This window comes from Varroa jacobsoni, unplaced genomic scaffold, assembly GCF_002532875.2.
Source record: "Varroa jacobsoni isolate VJ856 unplaced genomic scaffold, vjacob_1.0 scaffold_1472, whole genome shotgun sequence".
Classification (NCBI taxonomy): Eukaryota; Metazoa; Arthropoda; class Arachnida; order Mesostigmata; family Varroidae; genus Varroa; species Varroa jacobsoni.
In genome coordinates this window covers 159,116-182,008 of record NW_019214374.1, presented here as the reverse complement: position 1 = coordinate 182,008, position 22,893 = coordinate 159,116, and the positions used below count along the sequence as shown (strand labels likewise).

At 40.3% G+C, this 22,893-nt stretch overlaps 3 protein-coding genes across 7 annotated transcripts; 1 reads left to right on the top strand and 2 right to left on the bottom strand.

Moving 5' to 3' along the window:
• Positions 1 to 38: 38 nt before the first annotated feature.
• On the bottom strand, positions 39 to 2,547 carry LOC111270436 (cuticle protein 16.8). The gene is made up of 5 exons (XM_022850666.2): positions 2,460 to 2,547; positions 2,010 to 2,042; positions 1,111 to 1,278; positions 749 to 947; positions 39 to 571 (listed from the first exon to the last, which is right to left on the bottom strand). The coding sequence occupies exons 1-5, from the start codon at positions 2,466 to 2,468 to the stop codon at positions 504 to 506; spliced, it is 477 nt and encodes a 158-aa protein (XP_022706401.1). The 5' UTR covers positions 2,469 to 2,547; the 3' UTR covers positions 39 to 503.
• Positions 2,548 to 7,299: 4,752 nt separating this feature from the next.
• Positions 7,300 to 8,810, top strand: LOC111270438 (cuticle protein 10.9). 2 transcript variants are annotated; one of them, XM_022850668.2, is made up of 4 exons: positions 7,300 to 7,453; positions 7,925 to 7,960; positions 8,112 to 8,261; positions 8,354 to 8,810. In XM_022850668.2, exons 1-4 carry the CDS (start codon positions 7,448 to 7,450, stop codon positions 8,603 to 8,605), a joined length of 444 nt encoding a protein of 147 aa, XP_022706403.1. In that variant the 5' UTR covers positions 7,300 to 7,447; the 3' UTR covers positions 8,606 to 8,810. The 2 variants fall into 2 exon arrangements, with proteins under 2 accessions (XP_022706403.1, XP_022706402.1); XM_022850667.2 differs by lacking the exon at positions 7,300 to 7,453 and adding an exon at positions 7,469 to 7,601.
• An 86-nt stretch (positions 8,811 to 8,896) lies between these two features.
• Xpd (general transcription and DNA repair factor IIH helicase subunit Xpd) lies at positions 8,897 to 21,464 on the bottom strand. 4 transcript variants are annotated; one of them, XM_086972486.1, is made up of 15 exons: positions 21,352 to 21,464; positions 20,478 to 20,549; positions 18,222 to 18,392; positions 17,310 to 17,478; positions 16,530 to 16,774; positions 16,010 to 16,120; positions 15,378 to 15,806; positions 15,013 to 15,207; positions 11,785 to 12,012; positions 11,159 to 11,368; positions 10,812 to 11,012; positions 10,507 to 10,683; positions 10,260 to 10,388; positions 9,809 to 10,083; positions 8,897 to 9,427 (listed from the first exon to the last, which is right to left on the bottom strand). In XM_086972486.1, exons 5-15 carry the CDS (start codon positions 16,674 to 16,676, stop codon positions 9,214 to 9,216), a joined length of 2,316 nt encoding a protein of 771 aa, XP_086828612.1. In that variant the 5' UTR covers positions 16,677 to 16,774; positions 17,310 to 17,478; positions 18,222 to 18,392; positions 20,478 to 20,549; positions 21,352 to 21,464; the 3' UTR covers positions 8,897 to 9,213. The 4 variants fall into 4 exon arrangements, with proteins under 4 accessions (XP_086828612.1, XP_086828611.1, XP_086828610.1 ...); XM_086972485.1 differs by having other exon boundaries at positions 20,383 to 20,549; positions 21,294 to 21,450; XM_086972484.1 differs by having other exon boundaries at positions 21,294 to 21,450.
• Positions 21,465 to 22,893: the final 1,429 nt, after the last annotated feature.

Below are 22,893 nucleotides of genomic sequence, written 5' to 3'. Positions count from 1 at the left end.
AAACATCAACGCTAAATAAATTGAGAAGAGGCAGACACTTATAATAATAACAGTACAGGACCACCGAGATCAATAGTTTCGGCAGCCATCTTTTTTTTTTTGTTTATTTAGCTATCTCCGTCCTTTTCTTCTGTACTTACTACAATATGAAAATGGATCCATCCGAGTATTCTGTCACATTGTTTTGGTAGGCACTTTAAACAGAATCATTTGCATAGATAACACTATCGTCGTGATATATATATATCCGTATGGATTATACGTATATAATTTACATAATATAACAGTTTTGCCAGCGAGATAAACTGTCCGAAAGTTTTGGGGTAACCTTTTTCTGCTAGTTGTGCTCTAAGAAATATCATTTTATGGATTTACGTACTCGTAGTTTCGCCTCATCATCGTGATGTTGTGGGAACCCAGGTTAAAAAATTGTCTACAAGAACCCCTATAAGTCAGTGATATTGTCCCTAGAAGTTTGAACGGTATTTTGTATGTAACGCAAGTTATTTCGATTGGCTAGCAGCTGCTGGAGCACGAGTCAAAGGCGCTGCAGCCACAGGAGCTCGCACAACTGAAATGAAAAACAAGAAGAGTTTTGTTAAAAGACCCCGGAAAGTAACATTGAAAACTTTTACTGAGAACAGAAGAAGTATCATACCTCAAATGTTCAATTTCTGTTGATACAATTTGAATGATAACAAGGCGGAACAGGTAGGTTTGTTTAGCTCACTTATCTTGTCGGCCTTACCGGAGCCCTGTCCAATCGATTCAGGGAAAGGTCCTCCGTAAGCTTCAATGGCGGCGTCGGGGCCAGAAGGAGCAGAAGAAATGTACACAGTATCAGCGGGATTTTTGGATTCCGTGCCCAACTCGTTGGTCTGAATTTCAGGATGGAAGCCATTTTCATCGGCTGTATAGGTTACATGACGCTCGCGGCCATCCGCCAGCTGTTTTTGAAAAATTATAAATAGATGTTATTGTAGCACATTGAAAACCCGACTGGTTAAATTTGACCGTCAAAAAATAAAAACAAAATACCGCATATTTTTCAATAGGACTGCCAACGAGAAGTTAGAGTCAATGACAAGTCGGTGTAATGAAATGACTAACCTTCAGAAAGAAATTTCCTTCGGCGCGAGAAGTTCCGTCGAATTTCTCTGAGTGTCCATGTGATCCCTCTTCGTTCTCAGAGGTGTAAGCGTATTCATAAGGAGTGGGCTGGGACAAATCATCATATTGTGCGGCTACGCGGGCGCCCAAACGAACCTCCTGAGCGGCCTAAAACAACAAAAAGTGCCCTTTTCGAAGGATCTAAATCGCTTAAGCTAGGGAATTAGGTTAGGTGGTGGTATAGCCTACCCATACAAAATGGTAAACGTAAATTCAGAAGTATCGTTCCAAAATTCAAAATAAAGCTCCACCGATTACCGAAGTTCTTGTTGACATCATATGGCTTTTTAGACAAGTATCGGTAGGTTCTGCTGCCAATCATAGGGCTTGTATCTCTTTTATTTTTAAGATCCGCAAGGAATCAATCAAGTCGAGCTTCATTTTTCGACATCCTCATTCTCAAAGCTACAATTCGATTTACTGTGTATTTTACTAGGTAAATCTTACCTTTGAAATTTATAATTAAATTGTATTTTGGCAGCACTAAATTTGGTAAATATTAACGAGCTTAGTCGGCTAACTATGACATGTAAACTTGCATTAGAGGTAGAAATGGTACTGCAGTTAAACAAATAAATTTTAGTGTTTGTCTCTAACTTAAACCTTTTTAACCTATAGATAAATATAGCTAGAAGTAACTTCAATGAACTCTATCCCACACAAAAAGGTGGTCAAACTATCAGCAGAACTAAAATGATTCGGATATAGGTATAGATAGAGATAGGACAGTCAACGCTTATTAATGATATCTAATTATATCTCTTATTAATGATAACTATAGGACACTCCAAGCAATTTGTATCGAGGTCCTTAGATAATAAAATTATATTCAAACTTACAGCTCCGTAAGCTAGAAGGGCGACAGCAACAACCTGAAACAGATAACAAGTAAGGCGCGTATCAGGTCAGTCACTCAGTTCTCACCAGGTTAGGAGTTACGTTGCAGGTTGGTTCAAAGGGCTGCTTCATAACATGCTCGTTGTGCATTGAGCTGGATAAATTCGAAATATAGTTATAGTCGATTTCGAAAGCTACCTGCAGAATTGGAAAAATCGTTCGTGTCCGAAATCGAACATTGCGTTCTTATAAACACAATACTTTACTAAGGGGTCTTAACAGATTTTTATACAACATATATACATAAATCTAAAGTAATTAAACACTGCAGTACTTCGAATAAGAGATTGTTTTCTTAGATAGAGACTCTATTCCTACTGTCGGTTGGAGCTTGTGAGAGCAGGTACGCGCTACAAACATTGTTCGTGAAAACAGATTGAAAAGCTACTTACGCACTTCATGATAATTGACTATATAATTTAGTGCCGGTCTGATTAGCTATAACTCATGGATACCTCATTGGGCGGTTGCAGCCATCTTATATACCGATGTGACACAGGATTTGCGAGTGGCAGTCTAAATCGGTCCCGGTGTGACCGGGGTTCACCGTACCAACAGCTACGTGACTTTAACAATCTATCGCCGGCTACACGTTAGCTAGAACGAAAATTATAGACTAGAAAATCAGTGCAATATGCTTATATATATATATATACGATAAGCCCATCTACATCTATCTGCGCGGTATCATCAGCAAATATTAAAGCGTCATCGCTGCTATTTGTATTTGATCAGGCTACATTTCTATACTAGATGCTCATAGGTGGTAAGGTATAATTATCTATGCAACAGTAACCCCCACGCGTATCCAATCATCAACGAAATGGCTGTACTCGACAACAAAGGGGTCACATCATATATTCGCGGTATTAATATTAGCTGCTAGACGTTCCATGCACACACTACGACGTAACGTTATTTTGTCTGTGTACATATGTTCATGACCATGATAACTTTCAGAAAGTCATCGCAGCTGTTCGACAATAGGCTCACTCTGGGTTTGTCATTTTGTTAGCAAGAGAACGGTCCCATCCAGATATTTTTCTCGTGCAAATGAAGCGAACAGTATGTCGTAGCTATGAACATTTCAGATAAATTTATATATTTGTTTCTAGATAGAACAGCTCACATGGTACTATTGAGACTATAGTGCATCTGGGCTGTTTGGCAGAAGCATCAGTAAATACTGCTAAACCAGAAATCAGTTGAATGGGCACCTTTTAGTTCGGTTAAAGGTGATGTAAAGATAAAGCAATCAGATTTGACCTCAAAGGCTTTTGCTACAAAATGAAAAGCTCCAATCATTTTCAGCCCCGCTTCTGTTAAGTATTTTGAAGTTTCCAGATGTGGAACTGAGCGCATCATGATAGAAGTGACTGAACGAGGAAGAGCCTGTCATCATTTCACTATACGGGTATATATTCCTAAGAAATATGTCGAGATTATTGAATTTTAAATTTGATCCTGTCTTTCGGCTGTCTCTAGTTAGAGCTAATGCGGCTCGCTTGCTTTTTAAAATAATGTAGACCTTAGAAGATTGGTCCTGCGACGTTTCCGGTGGACCCCAATACCGAAATAACCTGTTTCACAGACTCGTAAATATGAACTCTTTCATTACATCCATGCGATGATATAGAGCGCGGGCTGTATTTTTAATAAACGCGTAGTGGTTATAGGCTGACTCATCGGTGGCTCAAAGGAACGCTCCATTGCGCGTCAGTCGTACGTGCCTGTGTCGGGAAAATCCGCCTTTTGCATGCTCTCTGATTGTCTGGATGAAAAATTCAAGTAGCGTCAACGAAAATAAACTATTAGAATATATTTTCCCCACATAGAGTAGAGAAAGAAGGAAAGTCTGTAAATTTTGTAGAAAAGCCCAGATTATTTTTAGAGTGATCCGTGAATTCGAAAAGGATCTTTAGAAGAAACAAACATGGGAGTGCCTAAGCCTTCACCTGATTAATATATAACACGATCTTTTTGCACGTTTTCGCAGATTCCTTGCCTTTTAAATTTTCGGCAAGTCTCCGGAAACATCACATCTGTAAATACCCTATTTTTCAGTTTACATTGCAGTTTTTAGACAAGTTAAGAGGTACGATCAAAGTGAATTATCCTTGAGGACAAATGGTTATAGCTATATTGCTTTTGTTAGGTAAAGCTTACTTTCCGGCCCGAAGTTTTCCCAATAGGAAATAAACGTGTTTATTTTTTTAAATTCAAACAGAAACATAGTGCACCTGTCGCCGTGCACTTGTTGGGTGGGTGTTTATTATGCTACTATTATGTTGAACACTTCTTCTACCCCCATCAAGTTCTATGCCATTCGCTGCTTGATTCTGCTCGTTTGCCCAATGTCAACAGACTCTATAGATATAGATAATATAAAATGAGTTCGATTGTTCAATAATACAGCAGCAGTAATCTTGATACAGTCGATAGAGTAGACAGTAATATCTGGTAAATGTTGTCAATTTTCAAAAAATTGAACAAAATCTCTGCACACACGATCAAATTATTACCAAATCTAACTGTTAATGTAATAGCTAAAGGTCGTAGAGCATGTTTATGTGATCTCTATGTCAATGAGTAACTGTTAATTAATAATAGTAGGATCGGCCTGGTGCGTTACCTAGTACCATTTGTAGCATCTTGGAGAATCGGCCGTTAATAGCTTTATTCAAATATTTGCGTTTCCTTCTTGATCGAAGGAATGTACGGTGCTTCTCTCTGAGATGTAAAGCCGCTGCAGAAACATTATTTCACTAGCTGTATACAGACGACATGTTGACAGCAATGATTTCTGTCATCCGACTTTGTGCCGTCACTTGGGTACCTGTTACAAGTTGAACCGTCACATAGTTGTATATCAATCCAGTTGATCTGCTAGTTAATTTCAGCTGGGACGTTTTGTCGTACGTGAGAAGGTTCAAGAAAAAAGAGGGCGCTGCAAGCATTGAAACATATTGGTATCGGATGTGGCGCGCAGCAATGGATGCCGCAGATCTTTTAACAGTTGGCGTACGCGGGCAGGATTACAGTGTCGCAGATGCGCCTAACACAATTTCGAAAATCCAGCTTCGACCGTATATTATCAAAGCGCTCACGTTCGTAATAAACTTACTAATTAAATATTTGACTATTTTCAAACATCAAGTAAATAAAGTAAAGTAAATAAACGAAGTAAATTGGGGTATCTGTGGAAGCAAGTCCATTTATACTCGAATAGGTGACCAAAATGTCTGCTAGTGTTTTTTTTCTTTTTATATATGGATCATAATATTAGAGCTTAGTACATGTATATTAGCGTTATAAAAGCAGATCGTTGTATTGCTTTTCTTTGTCAGCCACTAGAGGTATGAAACTTCAATAGCTAAATATGTTTTAAATAATATTATCATCTAGATATAAAAAGCGGATTTTTTTTATAGTCAGGTGATAATATTATTTTGTGTTTATTTGGAAACAAGTACTTTGCCCCTCGTAAAGTGTCTTCACAAGAAATAAATAATGCTGTTCCACCTTTAGCTGGTTATATCACAAATAATTCGTATTATTGATAATTATTGGAGCAGTGTTTTTTTTTTTATATCAGATGGACATGAACTATTAGAACTATTATTATGATTCGCTCAGTGGGTAACATACTTGCCTACTAGTCTTAGGAACGCGTGGCGGGGCTAGGCTGGAATCCAAGCGCAGACACACAGATCATTTCAAGCTGAGGATCAAAGTCTAACGGCGATGTCATACGTAAAACTCGAAACATCTACGCTGTTACAGGTTAATCCGGCAAACTTCGACTTCAAATACGTCTTGAACTACTCTATCAGAGAAGATTTGGCTGGTGAATAGTTTCATTTCCCAAAGTAGCAAAGTATACTTAGAAATAAGCTCAGAAAAAAACATCTTTAGATCTTTAAAATTGACGTCTAATGGTCAGGAAATTCTAGAGTTTTTGATCCTTAAAGTCCACAGCGATGCGGAAATTCATCGAAGATTGGCGATGATAGCATAAGGCAAAAAGGCCGTAAGCGAAAGCGCAATACGTTGATGCTACAAATGATTCAAGAAGGTAGGTTGTCTTCATTCCCGCTTATTCTTCCAGTCTAAGTAAGTATGTAATTATAGAGCTTTCCATTAATGCTGGGCAAGCATATCCTAAACTATCGATTATAACTTCGAGAACGCGAACGTTTGTTATATGACTGTCTAGAAGTTGTCAGAGTATCGGAACAAGTATATAAAACATAAAGGAGATCTCTAACACATATTGAAATCATCAGTCCAGCCGCATTAGGTCAAAAGTTATTCAGTTTTAAAGTCTGCCCAGTTCGCTTGTAGCATCATAATACGTAGCGTAAATTAACCTCGAATATATCTTGCTCACCTTTTACGTTATTTGCGATCATGTCCTTTTAACGCACACGCTAAGCATGGTTTTTATTAAACTCGACCTTATTAGACCGACTGGGCAAAGCTAATACTGTTCGATTGTTTGTATAAGTGACAGGGTCTTTATAGCATATTTTACCATTCAGCTTTTACCAACAGCATTACCATTATAATCAACATATAGGATCGATTTGGTGTATATAATTTAAAATATAAGGAGTCTTACTTCTGGCCTGATCGAATATTGCAAAAATAAAAAAATTAAACGAAAAGTTGCAAGCATTTCCTTCGTTTCTTGAGCTCAACCATGAACAGTGTACAGCTCCCTTTCTTAGTTCTTGTTGACCTTTAGTATTATTCGAGAATACCCATTTTTATGTACGGGCTATCATAGGAAAAAATAAACTATAAATTTTAACGTCGTACATGCTAAGTTTGAGTAAAAGAACTATTCAGTGCATTAGAAAACTACATACTGCTTCAACATTCGGAAACGCGTTCGATGTGTGTGGTATGTAAGAATATTGCATATGCGTATGTTTCCGCGTACGCAATAGCTTCGATCTTCATAAGTGGCTCCCTTCTCTTCGTTATATTCGTCATAGTCTTCGTCCGTGCTTAGCGACAAAGAAGGTATGTACAAGAAATCGACGAATAGGCGCCTTCGCCGCAGTCTGCCTCGCGTTGAACTAGGCTTGAAGCAGGAGACACCCTGCCAGTCTGCCATTACCTCCCTCCCCCTACAGTCAATTCCATTTTCTGTTCTGACCGTCAGCCGTTGCTCCGACTTCGATCCGACTCAGAGGGAAGAATGAAGCTGTAGCGTTAACTACAACAACTCCGACATCAGCCGCAAACGACACGAATCAATAGCCCTCACAACGCCGGTTCGAAAGAGAAGATGCTGGGTCTTGGCGGGTTATAAAAATCGATTATTATCAGGGTAGCTTTATCAGTCTCTCGTCTGATTCAAAACAATAAGGACATGAAGGTGTGTGTGTGTGCCTATGTGGACAGAGTGAACGGCAGAGACTATTTATATGCAGTGCAGTGCTTTTATTATTGCGCACGTCATTGGTTATTTTGTTAAGGATGTTTTTTAACGACAAAAAATTATGAGCTCTTCATATACATTTTGTGTACGTCATTCATTGCAGTCGAGGATAGCTTTTCTTGGTCATACGATTCGCAAAAATAATCGCTGCTGAATAAATTACGTCTCTCTGTAACGGTACAGAGCACGTACAAGTACGATAACTCTTCATTCAGCCATTATATGCAAGAGCTAGCTGGTGCCTATATCTTAAATGATTAAGCTAATTGTTGATGATTGATCTAGAGAACTCGGGAAAAAGAAGAATACTTATTATTTTTGTATGCGTTACCATAGCTTTAAACAGGAGGTTGCAACACGAACGTGTTACGTTAACTCTGCTAAAAAAAAATACTAACGCTATTGCAGGTAGTTGTCGTTGCCGTGGTCGTCGTCGCCACAGCAGTAAGTACGGCTCAAATTTTGCAAGAAATGCGCATCCCCAAAAATCGTTCCTTGGAACACCACTTAGACCAGGTCTATTTAGTTATTGCAGAAGTTAGGCTCTATAGAAATTGCACGAACTGGATAGAAGCCTTTTTCAAACTTCTTTCAGCTTGGCCAGCGTGTGGTAACCCAGTACGATGATCTGTCACAACCTACCCCATATGAATATGCGTACACAGCTGAATCCGATGAAGGATCGCACGGACACTCCGAGAAGTTTGATGGAGTGTCCCGTGCAGAAGGGAACTATTTCCTCAAGGTCTGTATCAAAGAAAAAAAAATGTATATATATATATATATATATATATATGGAAGCAAAAAGATAATGTTTTTCTATGTATACTACTATAGTTAGCCGATGGACGGGAACGCTACGTGTCGTACACTGCGGACGAGTCCGGTTTCCATCCCGAGATCCAAACAAATGAGCTAGGCACAGAATCAAAAAACCCTGGCGACGCTGTCTACATTTCCTCAGCACCTTCGGGGCCTGATGCCGCTATCCAGGCATATGGGGGCCCTTTCCCTGAGTACATCGGACAAGCTTCGGGTGCTGGGATTGTGCCTCAAGTACCAACTCTACGTCGGTCGGCTAGGGTGTAGCCCCCTATATGCTAGCTGTAACTGTTCATAACGATGACCCTCTTCATTTGTAATACCAAGAGGATCTTACGGTAACTGATACATCCTGGCGCAGGAATATATTCACTATGTTATATTGCTGAGTTATTATATGTTATATAACTAGCCATTGTAGATGAATTCATATTGCATCGGTTTAATAAAGTCCCCTGTCTATCACTATCAATCGTACGTGTGATCATTTTCAGTTTTTCATTCAATTCAAATACAATATTACTAGATCGGTACATAACACAGGAAGAGGGGAAAAACTGAAAATACTACGACATCAATCCCTTTATTACATTGACTGTAATTTATAAATATCGTACCTGACAATGATTAGCGTTAAGATCAAGACGTTCGTTCATAACTCGTAATCACCTAAATACAGGCTCAGTGGTGACACCCGTTAAGAACGACTCTTTATATTTTCAGCTATTTCTTGCCTACGTTATATAGCCCCTACAAAGCGTCGATTGATTAGGAGTCTTCTTGCTATTCTCGCGCGGCGCTGATCAAAACCCTGTGGATGCAACACTCTGTACTGACATCAATGAGATCTAATGATTCGCAACGTTGGGATGAAATTATCCTCCAGCAGTGGAGAATTCCATGATTTTTTGTTTAATCTTTTTTTTGAGCTCTTCGTCGTTGAGTTGTTCAGCCGTCAATAGACTAAGTCCCAACTGATCTTCGCGCGTAAATGGCTGTGCCATCTGCCGCAGGAACTTCTTTACTACCTGCACACCCTCCTCTGTGCTCAGGTTGCATAGCGAGTCCGTTAAGTACTCCTGAATCCAGCTGAAATCGGATTGACATTTGTTTACTAGCCATGCTAAACACAGTTAGCTATAAGCGATTAATACTGCTAATATACGAATCAAGCTCCAAATAGTATGATTGTTGTAATTTTTTTAATGCATACGGAGTAGGGCAAAGGTCGCTTGAGAGTTTTTCAAAATTCGGCAGGTTGAAAGTCTTCATTTTACGTCCGTTGAAGTAGGTACGGAGTAAAATGTAGTAAAAATATGGATTTAAAAAAAGTCCACTGAAGACTTTCGAGCCTGTTCCGACCTCATACGTGTGCGTAAGTAAACCTGCCAGCAATGCAAAGAGTTGAGGGTAGAATATCCAGTAGTAGGGCAAATGATAGCTATAAATTATGACTATTTTTTCTCTCACCGTGGTAATTTACTCTTTTTATCATGTCGAGAGAACCTCTTGTCTGCGAATACCATCACGCCGTAATCGGTTTTTCCCCTGAGGGCTCTGCCAACACACTGTGCTGCATGTCGCATAGCATCAAACGTTAAAAAATCATTTTCTTTAATCTGAAATTGATCTCGTAGGAACTCTAGGCGCGCTCGTAGCACACGACTCTGAGTGAAGACATATGGAATGCCGAACATTAACACAGCGCGACCCAGATGATGATCGAAGTCGACTCCCTCGGAAACCTGCGCAGAACACAGAATCAAATTGATAGCGTACAAAAAACAAATCAAGACTGGAATTGTACTCCACACAAAAACGCATTAGTTGACGCGTAAAGTCTTTGCTGCACTTGGCAAAACGTACGCTAAGTTCAACTTCATTATTCCATTTAGCAACCGCTAATCATGTTAACATTCACCTTCCCTCGAGCTACCGATAACAGCACAGCACCCCGACCGCTCTCCACTGCTCTCACATAGTGGAGAAGGGCCAGGCTCGTTTCCGCTGAATCTTGCGTTTCGATAAAGAGCAGTTTACGACGCAGAACCTAAAATAAGGACAAGTGAATTAAAATAGCTATAAAATAATGCATTTTTAAAGATCGTGTCATTACACAGGGCTCGTTGCTTCATCGATAGATTGGGTATCTAGTTGCTCAGACGTACCTGATCGACGATTCCCTGCTCGTACCAAGAAGCTACCACGTTCTCCAGGTACTGGTATGACGTAAAAAAGACTACAATTCCGTCAGGTACCGCTCCGCACATCTCAACTAAGAGATTGCCGTAATTACGGATGACGGCCATGTCATCACGATTTTCATAACGCGATGAAATTGCAACCTTATAGTCGGAACAAAAAATTTAAAGCGGGTTTGTAGTGACATAAATGTAGCATAAATATAATTATTGTCAGGACTTTTCTAGCTATTGTATACTTTGCCTGAGATGATCAATATAACAAAGCATACCTGATCATTTCCTTTACTGATAACAATCGGGCAGATTGAAGGTCGGGCTAGGGTCATTGTAAATGAAGCCATAACGATGGGATGAAACGCGAGAATCTTCGGATACATATCCAACGGTGAAAGCGTTCCCGAAGTAATGATTACTGATTGGAAACGCTCGAAGACCGGCCTTATAGCAATGGACGCATCCATACAACTCAGCTACATGGTGCGACAAGACATCATCTGAGCGTTAAGTTCATATCAAACTTCGACTTCAAAGAGATAAATCTGATTCAATTCAATTCAATATGAAGTTGTGATGCAATATAGATATACAAAGCAATATACAGAGAAGGTCAGTATACCTGCAACGTGCAATTGGGAATGTTGGGCGTTCTGTCGTCGTACGGTTCAATGATGAGAGTAAAGCCCTTTGTGTATGTTGAGATCAGGGTAGCAAAATGGCAAAGTCGGACAAGTGGCGAAAAATTTGCTACATCTGAGATTTCTAAGGAGCGAAGTAGGCTTGCGAGTCGTTCGGCACAAAATCGCAACGGTTTACGTTCAATACAAACCTAGATATAGAGACGTCGTATGCGAACCAATAACGGACTTAGTCAAATTGAAGCTTGAAAAAACTATGAAGACTTAATCATCTTAACTCTGGCTGCTATCTTCTATTCAGGACCATGCAGTTTGCAAGCGTTTCTAACTATCAGAATAATCGAATCTCCCCTACATTTCTCACCATTCAGCAGTGACCAGTCGGTGAAATCGTAGCCGATGGAAGGGCTGTACATACAAGCGACTGTCGAACTCCCTTCTATATATAGTATGTAGATGCATTTATATTTTACTTTTCTCGACCGTAGTTCTCGTTGGTAAAAAAAACATTGATCAATAAGACTTTCGACACATTCTAGTCAGCGACAAATATAAATTTCATTTTGATATGCCCATCGTGATATACGCCTTTCATTTAGCCTGGTACCTGTTTGTTAATATCTTTAAGAAATGCCGCCGGTGATTCTTGAATAACGTGGGTCGTTCGCATACGATACTTGACGTACTCATAAAGTCGCCGTAGAAACGCAGTAAAATGTTCGGCAGTTCTTATTGTTCCCGGCACAGCCTCCTGGAGGACTTCATCTGGCAAGACAGGATTTGGCATAATGATATCCGTAGCACGAGCTTGAGCTGCGGTTCGAAGGCCAGCAACCTGCGACAACAACAACATGGAATTTCGTCATAACTCCGAGGTATTCAAAGTTTATTTGTTACACAGAATCATATTAAATAGCAAAGAAATACTGCTAATGTAACGCTAGCGGTAATAGTCAACGGGTTAGTGGATATGTTAGCCAGCAATTTTGCATGACCAGAATCATGGACCACCGTGCAGATACAATTACCGGACTGTCTCACAATCGGTCTAAAAACGTTTGGCTTTGGTATGGTACAGAGGCTAACATTGAAGCCGCATGGTTGAAGGCTTTAATGTTGTTTACCTGTTGCACCTTTTTTTCTATTCCTATATCTATTTTAAGTATATAATGCATCTTCAGCATTTGTGCGTTTATCATAATGACATTTTAAAATGTATCAAAGTTTTGCAGACATTTCACCCATCTTTGAGGCGCTTCAAGGTGCTTAAATCTGAGAATAGGCGTTTCGCTTTTCCAATATCTTTCACCGCAAATCTCAGCTTTCAAGAGGTCGTACACTTAACGCGACTCGTATTATCTTTATAAACTCATCTAGCTAGAGAAACAGTCAATGCTTTAAGCACCCATATATATATATATATATGGGTGCTTAAATAGCGCTGATTACCAATCCCTACGAATCATCTCTACCAAGTTCGAGGTATTTTCGCCGTTGTTACTGTGTACAAACGAAATGTACAGTAAGTAAAACGCGTTTGCGCCGATATTAGCGCGTCGTTCTTACAACTGGCGGCAGCGAAAGCAGAGCGATGCTGAGTTGAAAAGAGGTTTGTCATTTTCTGAATGAAATGGTCGGCCAAATTGTGAGGCTAAGGATCGTAGGGGAAAGTGAAACAGACAGCGTAAAAGGGGCGGGTCATACGTGAGACATAATCATATCTCAGTTACTTGTAACAGGACAATGGATTAAGACATTGGAAGCAGCTCAGCTATCCGGGTCTTGTTGCAAAAATCTTGCCTAGACTAGCTTATAGACTGTTAACAAACCCAGCTAAATCGTCGTTCGAATGGACAGCAAGGGGGGCGTGCGGTGAGTCTAAGGCCCATTTAATTTAGCGGAAAAATTACCCCAGCGGCAAAATACAACACACGCTGTCTGACAACTAGCAGTATGTTGCAGGAGAAAGTTTATTCTATAAGGAAACGTCGAACTGCTTTTTGAGTTTCACAGGTTTCTACAAGATGTCTTGCCAGTGTGATAACTTGTGAACCGCCTTAGTGCGTCATTACCATCGAACTAGTGAAATTTGTGGGCAACCACCGGATGCACTGGTGTATAGCTAAAGCCTTACGGGATTAGTCGCCAGCGTCTAAATCAAGAATGTGTATGCTGGGTAGAATCGTTTCGAGACCAGATACCCTAAAACGAGCCAGATTCGATAAGTAATAAATAAATACTACGTAGAAAGTATTTGTTGGAGATACGTGGCTCCTGACAATGCCTGGCTTGAAATCTAAAAAGGTTTAGAGTCAGATGTTCAAGGAGCACAACAATGTGGCCTTTTTCTGGATGGGATTTTTACTAGACCTTGTTAAGTCTAAGAGGTGTCCTGGGGAATCGAAAGGAACTGAGCGCTACTGCGGATTGTGGGAAGCATTAGCTGCTCCACGATCACCCTCCTTCGCTCAGGCAACACCAATCTACATGCTGGAATCCGAGAAACTGCAACGAGTACTAAAGCGCTTTTACACTGGCCCCGGAATATACTAAGTGGTCAGGATGTTGGTGGCTCAGTCTGAATGTTACCTATGTCCGCTATTATTTCTAAGAATCCGCAATTAATACAACTTCACACATCCAAGGCACATCCTGGTCTCGTGGCAGTACTCAACGTTATCGGTAAAATTGATTTTAACATTTTTTTCAACGATGGATTTTTTTAGTCTCGCATGAAGGAACCTACTTTTAGGGCTTTCTCGCGCAAGCCAGCACACGCTTCAGCCGGAGTGTTAGTGTTACTCACATGCAAGTTCATACCCTCCGCTCCAAAAGATAGCTCGCCCTCAGACGGCGTGCCGGTTGGATAGCACTTCGAATGAATCCTTGTGATAGTTTAGTGGGTAACGTGTTTGCCTGCTAATCTTTTTTGGGACACGTTGTGGTCTGGGTTCGAAACTGGGCATAGACAGAGTTGCTTTCGCGTCGGGAGCCTGCCGTGTTACAAAATGCCTAACGACGATACTGGACATAAAACTCAATGACAGATCGGAAACAACAACGTCTTGGCTCCTTCGTGCAGGATTGATCCGACATGGGTGTTTTCTCTGCGGCTGAACCTATGGAGCTTTCATCGTTCCTGCAATATCCTTATTACGACCAGCCATCCAGAAAATAGATCAATCGTATCGATTGATCTATTTTCTGGAAGGTTGAAGGTGTTACTTTCAACGACACGACGGGAACGTCGCTTGACGCATCCGCCTCCCCATGGCCTTCCGCGCTTCAGTACTAGGACAAGTCAAACCTATTACTTCGGTTTGTCTTGTCTTTATAACCTGCTGCAAATACCCTTTCACCGAACAGCATTGGCACCTAGCATGCCCACTCTACTGGGCGTATTTCCAAGAGCGGCTGTCTAATTTCCAGCACTTGAACTTTGCCTAAGAATTAACCTTAGCCGCTGTGATGAAGTTCACAGAGTAGTAGCCTATTTTCAAATAATAGTCAGGAACACGTTGAGTACGAGCCCTAAGTAGTATGCAAACCCTCCCGTTCAACGTCTCCCGTTCGACTCGTAGCGGCAAAAAGCCGCCCTAACCAGCCGCCTTCATCGAAAGGATCAGAGGAATCAGTGCGCATTTGGTCAAGCGAAACGAAGTAGACTGGCGTAGATATTCGTCCTGATCCTATATAGTTGCTAGCGTGCATCTATTGATAGATTAACGTTTGGATACATACAATGGGCAAAATAACTCTAGGGGGAGATTACCAAAAAAATAGCAGCGTTGCTACTACTTAAGTTTTTCACATGTAAAGCAAGTTGTCCAATTACCAGTTTGTTGTATTCTTCTTGCAGCTGTCCAGCATCAGTCTGGCGAATGTGTCTTACGCGATTTTCGACAACGACGAGATTTGCGTTGATGATATCCAACATTTTCCGATTGATAGTTACACTCATGGCATCGATACAGACGTTGTCGATATTATGAGCCTCATCAAATACAACAACACTGCTACAACTCAGGTCCTGAAAATAGCCAATCCGCACTCATCTTAAGCGTGCCTACTTCACTGTCAAACTTCAGCCATACAACAGGATCGTACGAGCACAAATGTTCTAGTGTTATCCTTTTGCTATCCCTAGGAAAGTTGTTCTTCAGTATATTGCGAAACACGTGTTAGCAATGGCATGTTTACCTTGGACACAATCTCAGCAATTTTTGGATCCAGCAGATAGTGGTAACTGTAGATGACCACATTGGCGTGCATAATCGCATTTCTAGCGGTAAAATACGGACACCAATAGTTTCTGTGACCGTATTCCTTCAGGTCGTCAATGCCGTACACACCGGGCGGTAATACCATTTCTCGTCCATGTGTGTCAAAACTTTCGTAGAATGTACAGGTGCCAGCGCCAGCTGTCTCTGGCTCACTTTCTTCACCTCGTCGATAGGCTGAGGTCATTGCGTAGCATTTAGCGTCAACAACGCGGCCATCGCGCTCTTCGGAGACAACAGGATGAATGCAGAGATTCTTCCGAGATGTCAAACACAACGCCAAAATGTCGTGTGATGGATTTGAAGCGACTGCACCCTCTTTGCGATAGTACTCACGTAAACGACGCACCTGCACAAACAGTAGGGACAATGTAATGACTTAAGTACGTGCCTTCGTTCAGCGAAATAAGGACACAGGCATAATAGTGCTTAACTAGAATAGTCATAAGCATTATCATAGTATGCAAATTTCAGTAATGGAAAATTGTGATTATGGTTATATGGGAATGTATTTATTGTACTACTTTCCATCTAATCAAAGCTTGCCCGTACCTCTTCAACGACTTTTTCAATCTCGGGCAGCGTACGTGAACAGTACACAAGCTTACTGACCCGTTGTGGATGTGCTTTCTGATAAGCTACGATCAACGAAAGAAGAGTAACCTGTTCTCGAAGAAACAAACCAACCAATATTTCTGTTAAAAATGAAGATTCTCATAGAAGCCACACTATATATATATAGGCGTGGTTTACTTATATATATGCTTATACAAATAGATTTAGTTTGACATTAGTAATACGGCTAGCTATTATCGTTGAGTTCATGTAGGGCATATGGAAACGTCGATAGATAGTCAGATCTTACTGGAAAATAAGCGCGCTACCAACGTTAGTTAATAGAGGCTAGCTTGGGTTCAAGCAGCGCTTCAAGATGGACACCTGCTAAATATACTATTACCAGATGCTTCTGGTTTCAGCCGTTGATTTAAAACGAAGCGCTCATGAAAGTCTCTTAAATGTTAGTCTTTTTTTAAATGTTATTTAGATAGTAGCAACGTGTCTTGTTACTAACAGTTTTTCCGGTTCCCGATGGCATTTCTAGGACCCCATGTCCTTTAGCATCAAGGCAGTGCTTCAACTCGAGCATATAGCTGTACTGCTCAGGATAAATGTAACCGTACGGGAAGAGGACCTCCAAGCCATCGACGTCGATTCGCATCTTCGCTAATGTGTGGTACCTTCAGCGGTCATGGGTTTCGTTTTAAGAGCATCACCTGGGCGCTAGGTACCGCCAGGGTAAGTCAACATGATTTGCTTCTATAAATATTCATCAAGAGAAATCGTTAGAACCCACATAGTGTTTACACTTTTTTCAGAAGGTCGTCCAACATTCGATCGACGATTGCTTTCATTAGAGTCAAATACGTTCTGTTAATACGATGTACATGAAGTCGATACGTTAATGAAGCATTAGAACCTCGCGAACCCTCTGTTCGCGTTACTGTCTCACTTATTGTTCTGAGTAGCGGTTTATATTCCTGTCGATGACTAGCAGGGTACGTCCAAGCGGTAGAACCTCAGTCTGTCGGTGGTTTTTATCCTTTTTCCGTTAGTGCCACCAGCATTTGCGTTCAGCATTTATCCATCGATAAACTTAATTTTTTTCTTATCAAACTCGTAATAGGCTAACAGTTAGTTAACTACTGAGCTGTATTTTAGGATTATTTCATTTCAACAAATAATAAAATCCTGCTCGCTGGAAGTAACGATTGAATGCCGCAAAGATTATTCGCAATATAACTTAAACTTAATTATAAGTTCAATTATTAACCTATCAAAGATTCATACTTACTTCGCAAAGATCCGGCACAAAACAGCTGAGCTGAGCAGACCGGTGGGCCTGTGAAAGAAGCGGTCTATAACAACAAGTCGTCGTATGATTTCGAAACTACTCAACGCGCGCATTGTCTATCTCCCGTAGCTGCTACTTGTTTCGTCTGGACTGGCCCTCTATAAGATTCCTACAAAATAGAAACATTGTTATTGACAAAAATTATATATTATTTTATGTATACATATTTAAATAAACGGTTTGAATTAAGAAAACGTGCACAATTCAGATAACGAAGTACAGCCCTGCATGTGTTATGCCTATGTGTGGGTTCGTTGCATCGGACCTCCACTTGATTTGATTTATAAAGATAGTACGTTCATCTCTCACAAAGAACGCGCATTTCTCTATTGGTCTCATATAGCAAAATGAATCGCTTAGATTTAAATGAAGTTGCAAAATAGTTACGAGGAAGGCTGCTTAACATTATTAGTAGCTCAATTCTGCCATGCAGAAATTGGTCTTCTATGCAACAAAGGCCCACTTTAGCAATTTATTGAAAAACTAAGCTTCAGTGTGTCGTAGTGCACACAGTCTGCTCATTATAGGCTCCGTCAGCACTAGGTTTCGACAGGGTCAGAAATGGTGATGCAAACCTGTGGTCCTTCAAGTGCTTAAAGCATTAATCTTCATATTTTCGGTTCGTACATTGCATGTAAAATATCTATTAACAACAACGGTAAATGAGTAGAAGCTTGTGCACGATACAGGTATGTGTCAGTTTGACCCGTCAATAGATAGCAAACGTTTGTACCAAATGTAATTAAACGTATTTATTAACAACTAATTGTCTCGTGAGCATACGTGTATGATAACCAACTGATATCACTCATTGTTAGCAGCACTAATATATATAATTCTCAATATACGTGCCGGGGTTTCTGGTCGCGGCCTTGTTCATTTTTTAGTAAATGCTCCCCAAACCGTGCCGTGAAGCGGAAATGCATTTCCCTCAAATTCAGCTGAGGTATTACGCGTTTTTATGCCGGCGACCTTCAGATCTTCTGCGAGATGCCAGTGTCGCTTTCGGCGATGACAGGGAGCCTGTAACGAAAATTTAAGTTGTTTACGAGAAATGATACACGTATCTCTTTTGAACAATGCCCACCCAAAGCTCTTTGTATTGCTTTTGCTACCAATAGTGATTGTCGAGCATTTCCCAACGACGCTTGAATGTTGCGCTGGCATTTTAATGCGCTAAGCCCCAGTTTACTTTGATACTTTAGGACCAACTTGACTGTCAACATAATACCCATTTATATTGTATCTCTTTCTTTGGGCTAACTAGATCAAAATGTTCAAAATATAAACGAGTGTGTGACTTGGTTTATAGGAAGAAAATATATAGTCACTGTAATGTTCGTGTGGACACGAGGCGCATTAAATTGCAGAGTAGATGTTCGATCGATGTCAATATCAGGCCAAGATGTGGTTGTCCATGATGAGCCGTTGTTGACCGAGGAAGGAAATAGGCAGAGACATTGCGTTGCGTAAACTGCGGTCTCGTAAACGCTGCCAACGTATAAGAGCTTGGCTAACGCAAATTCAAAATATGAGCAGGTCCAATATGCGACGTCCGCTGAAAGACTTCCATTGTACAAATTGAACACCTTCAACGTAGATGGCAACGCGTCATGTGTGCAGTTCAGGTGTGCAGGCCTAAATATGGTGCTTGTGTATCCTTAGAGGAAAAAAATAAAACCGGCCGAATACGGCAATGATGTATCAAGACAAGACTAGTATCATGAGCATAGCATATTTGCTTATGAGTTTACTAACGCTACGGAGCACAAATAAAAATGACAGAATCAAGTCTTGCCCGAACCGTTTTAATAGAATGGGAATTTCTATTAAGAAACAATTAGCGCAGCTAAATACTCGTATATCTGGATCTTTCGGTCACAGACAAATATAACAGACCAGTAAAAGCTCCCTCGATGGACGAACGATCCCAGTCGTCACTTCACAATCATCAACACAAAAAAAAAGCGTTTTCAATCAACGCCTTATTATTTTCACGATGTAACAGCACGGTAAAGGTGGGTCGAACAGAACGAGGGATATGCATTAGGTTGATTAGTTCATTATCGATGAATGGACGACAAAAATTATAATCAATGTTGAAACTAAGTCACCGTATAAGACATCGCCTACCACTAGATATGGCACAAAAACACTTGAGGTCGGACATTTTAACTCTGACATTTCTTCTTCGGTGGATGAAGGAACACCGCGGTGGCTGTACGACATTTTGCACATTAACCATTTAATACGGTCGAGAACCCGCTTTCAGAACCTACCTTCGAATAAATTACTCAAAAAAATAGGCAAACAATTAAACTGCCACCAACGTATCGTGGAGCTCGCACACAATAAATGAAGGGCGCGTAGAAGTACATTTATTAATAGTGTTTGTCGACGTGGTACTTCAATGACACGGAAGAGAGCCAAGACCAGTTAACTTAATCCAAATGCGGGGAAGGTCTCCGTCCTTGCTTATCACTATGTACTAGACACCTTAATAACGCATGCTGGCCTAGAGGCCAAATATTTGCCCTGTTTCGTGCGAATTTGTGAAAAGACAAACCATCAATACTGTTTCCATCTCCATTCGTTTGCACATGCAGACGATACATCCAAGTTATGCTTGACACGACCTAAACGCTGCGTCGCATTTGAGAATTATTCGTAAGTTTCTCACTTTTTTTTTTTTTTTTTTGTTAGTTCTTACGTGCCACGCCAAGCTAGTAGCAAATACAAATATTGATAGTTGGTGCTTCGAGGAACAACGTCGGCTGTCACAGGGCCTTTAGATGCCGCATCACTGGATGTAATAGTAACAAATTTTCGATAATATCTTCATCCCGTATTGGTACCTTCTTTGCATGCTTGTGTTATATCATACCGTTAGTAACATTAGCACTTCTGACTGCTTCGGAATTAGTTTAAACAATTGACATCCAGAGGAATGGCAGCAGCTTTAAGAGAATGGTACTATAACGTGATGGCCTTACGGTCTCGGCCTGATACTTACGATGATAATTCATATTTATCTGATGCAATGTGCCCTCATCGGTCATCACTGACCTACGCTGAGTATTGCGTGGCTCTACAGTAACATTCACTTACGTTCAGTGGAAAGTATTACAGCATAGACGCGCATGGCCTTAATTTACGTTATTCGATCACCTGCAGATTAGGCTGAAAAGGTATAATGATACAGCATAACGAGATTATATCTTTCTTGTAATAGATGCTGATATTGGTAATGTTCTTGAGAACTTGCTACTTCAAATGCTATTCTATTCTGTTATGCCTCTCCTTGAATTTTTTCTTCAAAACGTGATAGCGATGAAGTAGACTAGATCAAGAAGACTTCAAAGCCAAAATAATTATCTAAACGAAACTTGCTTATTTTGACATTTGAATGAGGTGCAAAGGCTGCGGCCTAATTCACCATTATTAATCTACCTAGCAGAAAACAGACTCTCAACAATATCATGTGTAGGAAGTAAGTTTAGATAGATCTAAAGAAAAATCAAAATAGAATACTCAAAAGGCAATCAGAAGGTACGTGTATTTTATCTGACAGAGAAACGTTTGCAGAGAAAAATACAACTTGAGAGAAATTGAAAGTGTGCGTCATCGTAACTTTTGCATGAGTATAGATAGATAGATAGATAGATCCGTCGATAAAGCGATCCGAATGTTGCAATCATTCTAAACCTTTAGCGGTTCCCCCTTTTCACTTCACTAGATTCTTACTTAAAAAATTGGATCCCCCGGAACATTGCGGATCATCTCGACCGCTGCATTCGTAAGGCATAATATGCACCACAACATGAAAGATTCCTTATGGTACACAGTAACGGAACATCACCAAGTCAACTGTTAGTTGTGAATTTCTCATCATTCTGTTAATTCTGAATATTAATTTAAACGTACCAATGATGCTGGGCAAGCGCAGTAAAAAACAATCCTTCATTGAAACAGAGATACTGACCGCTGAAGCAAAGGAACAGCTGGCAACACTGCACCGACGTTTCTCGTTTAATATAACAGTGAAGCATAAGCGGCGTCATATAGTGCTCAGGTTTTAAGGTTTAAGTATTCTTATAGTAGATAGGGTTGAACATTGTGTTGTCATATAGTCAGGAGGGTCGTCATTTACCGCTATTGGGTAATGTGTATTCAATGGCGCCACATAACACTATTATCAACAATAATATCAATCAATCAATGCTAAAAAAAGTTACAGCTGACGGAGTTCTACGTAATGTGATGCTTTTCGGGCTTTTTATCTGGCAATTTGGTATTTAACAAAGGAGAGTCGCGCCTCAATTGACCTGAATGTTTTTTTCATAGATTTAGAGAAGTAGACACACATGTTAAACGCAAATGCATACACAAAAGACTTTCGCAAACTTCTTGAGTGTATATTTATTTTTTACTGTTAATATATTGTGTACTTACATCTGTTTGCTTTAGGGTTTATCTTAGTAGTTGCGGCCCAGTGACGTTGTTTTCTGCATCCCCACATAACGATCCGTAGTCACCAGCCGCTATAAAGGCACTCATATCTTTCGCGAATGCGCGCCCTCTGGTTTCCACGCATGCATCTATTCGACCGCACCTCTTGATTTTATCTAGGAACGATCAATGTGTTGATTTCTATTTTTTCTATAATTCAATCAATTTCCCTGACGACAACAATTGTCTGTAAGCGCTTGGCAATCGAGGACAGATTTTATACTGCTAGTAGATATTATTGTTATTTCGGCAAAGAACATATAGTCGCAGACGATCATACACGCCACCTAGATGCTAACTGTCTAAATTAATAATGGAATTCAATAGAGATGAGAGAAATTCGTGGATGGAGGAGGAATGAACCGCTATATAATGCAATACGGATACTCTATTGTCTATAACACACACACACTCACACACACACACACACACACACACACACACACATGACTAAATGAACACACAAGCATCACACATTGTGAAAATGTGAATATAATATATTTTCGACCGTTAATGTTAGTATTTAGGGTTGTTAAGATTGCATCGCATAGGGATCCACACGCTTGTCTCCGTATACACGCCAATCTTTGAATATATGGATTTTACGGACTGCAGATGCGTATCGTCAAAGAGGAACTCAACACGCTTAAATATGGTCTAGGCTACGGATAATTCCCGGACACTCAAAGAGATTTGAGCAAAAAATCACACCGTGCACGGTCCGCCACGTCACTTCGGTAGTGCGTATCGCGTACGTTCCACTCGACTGGTTCTGCCTCTACGAAGTCCTATTAAGTGGCATACCTGTAGGATTTGCAGGTCCGCCAGCGTGAACACAGTCGAACGTTGACGCTAACAGCGCATTGAAATTAAAAAAATAAGAAATTTACTTTGTGCACTTTAAAAAACCTCTTGCCACACGCTACCCTTGTCGATAAACCCTTTTCTGTCGATAAAACTGTCGATAAACAGACTTTTCGATATTATCGATTTACGATACTATTCGCTTCGTTGA

Excerpts from the sequence above, each read along its gene's own strand:
- LOC111270436 (XM_022850666.2), bottom strand. Across the intron at positions 1,279-2,009 it reads CCCTTCTAGCTTACGGAGCT|GCCGCTCAGGAGGTTCGTTT; the intron begins GTAAGTTTGAAT and ends TTGTTGTTTTAG. Across the intron at positions 948-1,110 it reads AAGGAAATTTCTTTCTGAAG|CTGGCGGATGGCCGCGAGCG; the intron begins GTTAGTCATTTC and ends TTTCAAAAACAG.
- LOC111270438 (XM_022850667.2), top strand. The coding sequence starts at position 7,578 with ATGAGCTCTTCATATACATTTTGT. Across the intron at positions 7,961-8,111 it reads TGGTCGTCGTCGCCACAGCA|CTTGGCCAGCGTGTGGTAAC; the intron begins GTAAGTACGGCT and ends AACTTCTTTCAG. Across the intron at positions 8,262-8,353 it reads AAGGGAACTATTTCCTCAAG|TTAGCCGATGGACGGGAACG; the intron begins GTCTGTATCAAA and ends ATACTACTATAG.
- Xpd (XM_086972486.1), bottom strand. The coding sequence starts at position 16,676 with ATGCGAATCGACGTCGATGGCTTGGAGGTCCTCTTCCCGTACGGTTAC. Across the intron at positions 12,013-15,012 it reads AAGAAGAATACAACAAACTG|GTTGCTGGCCTTCGAACCGC; the intron begins GTAATTGGACAA and ends TTGTTGTCGCAG. Across the intron at positions 11,013-11,158 it reads TTCCCAATTGCACGTTGCAG|CTGAGTTGTATGGATGCGTC; the intron begins GTATACTGACCT and ends CGCACCATGTAG.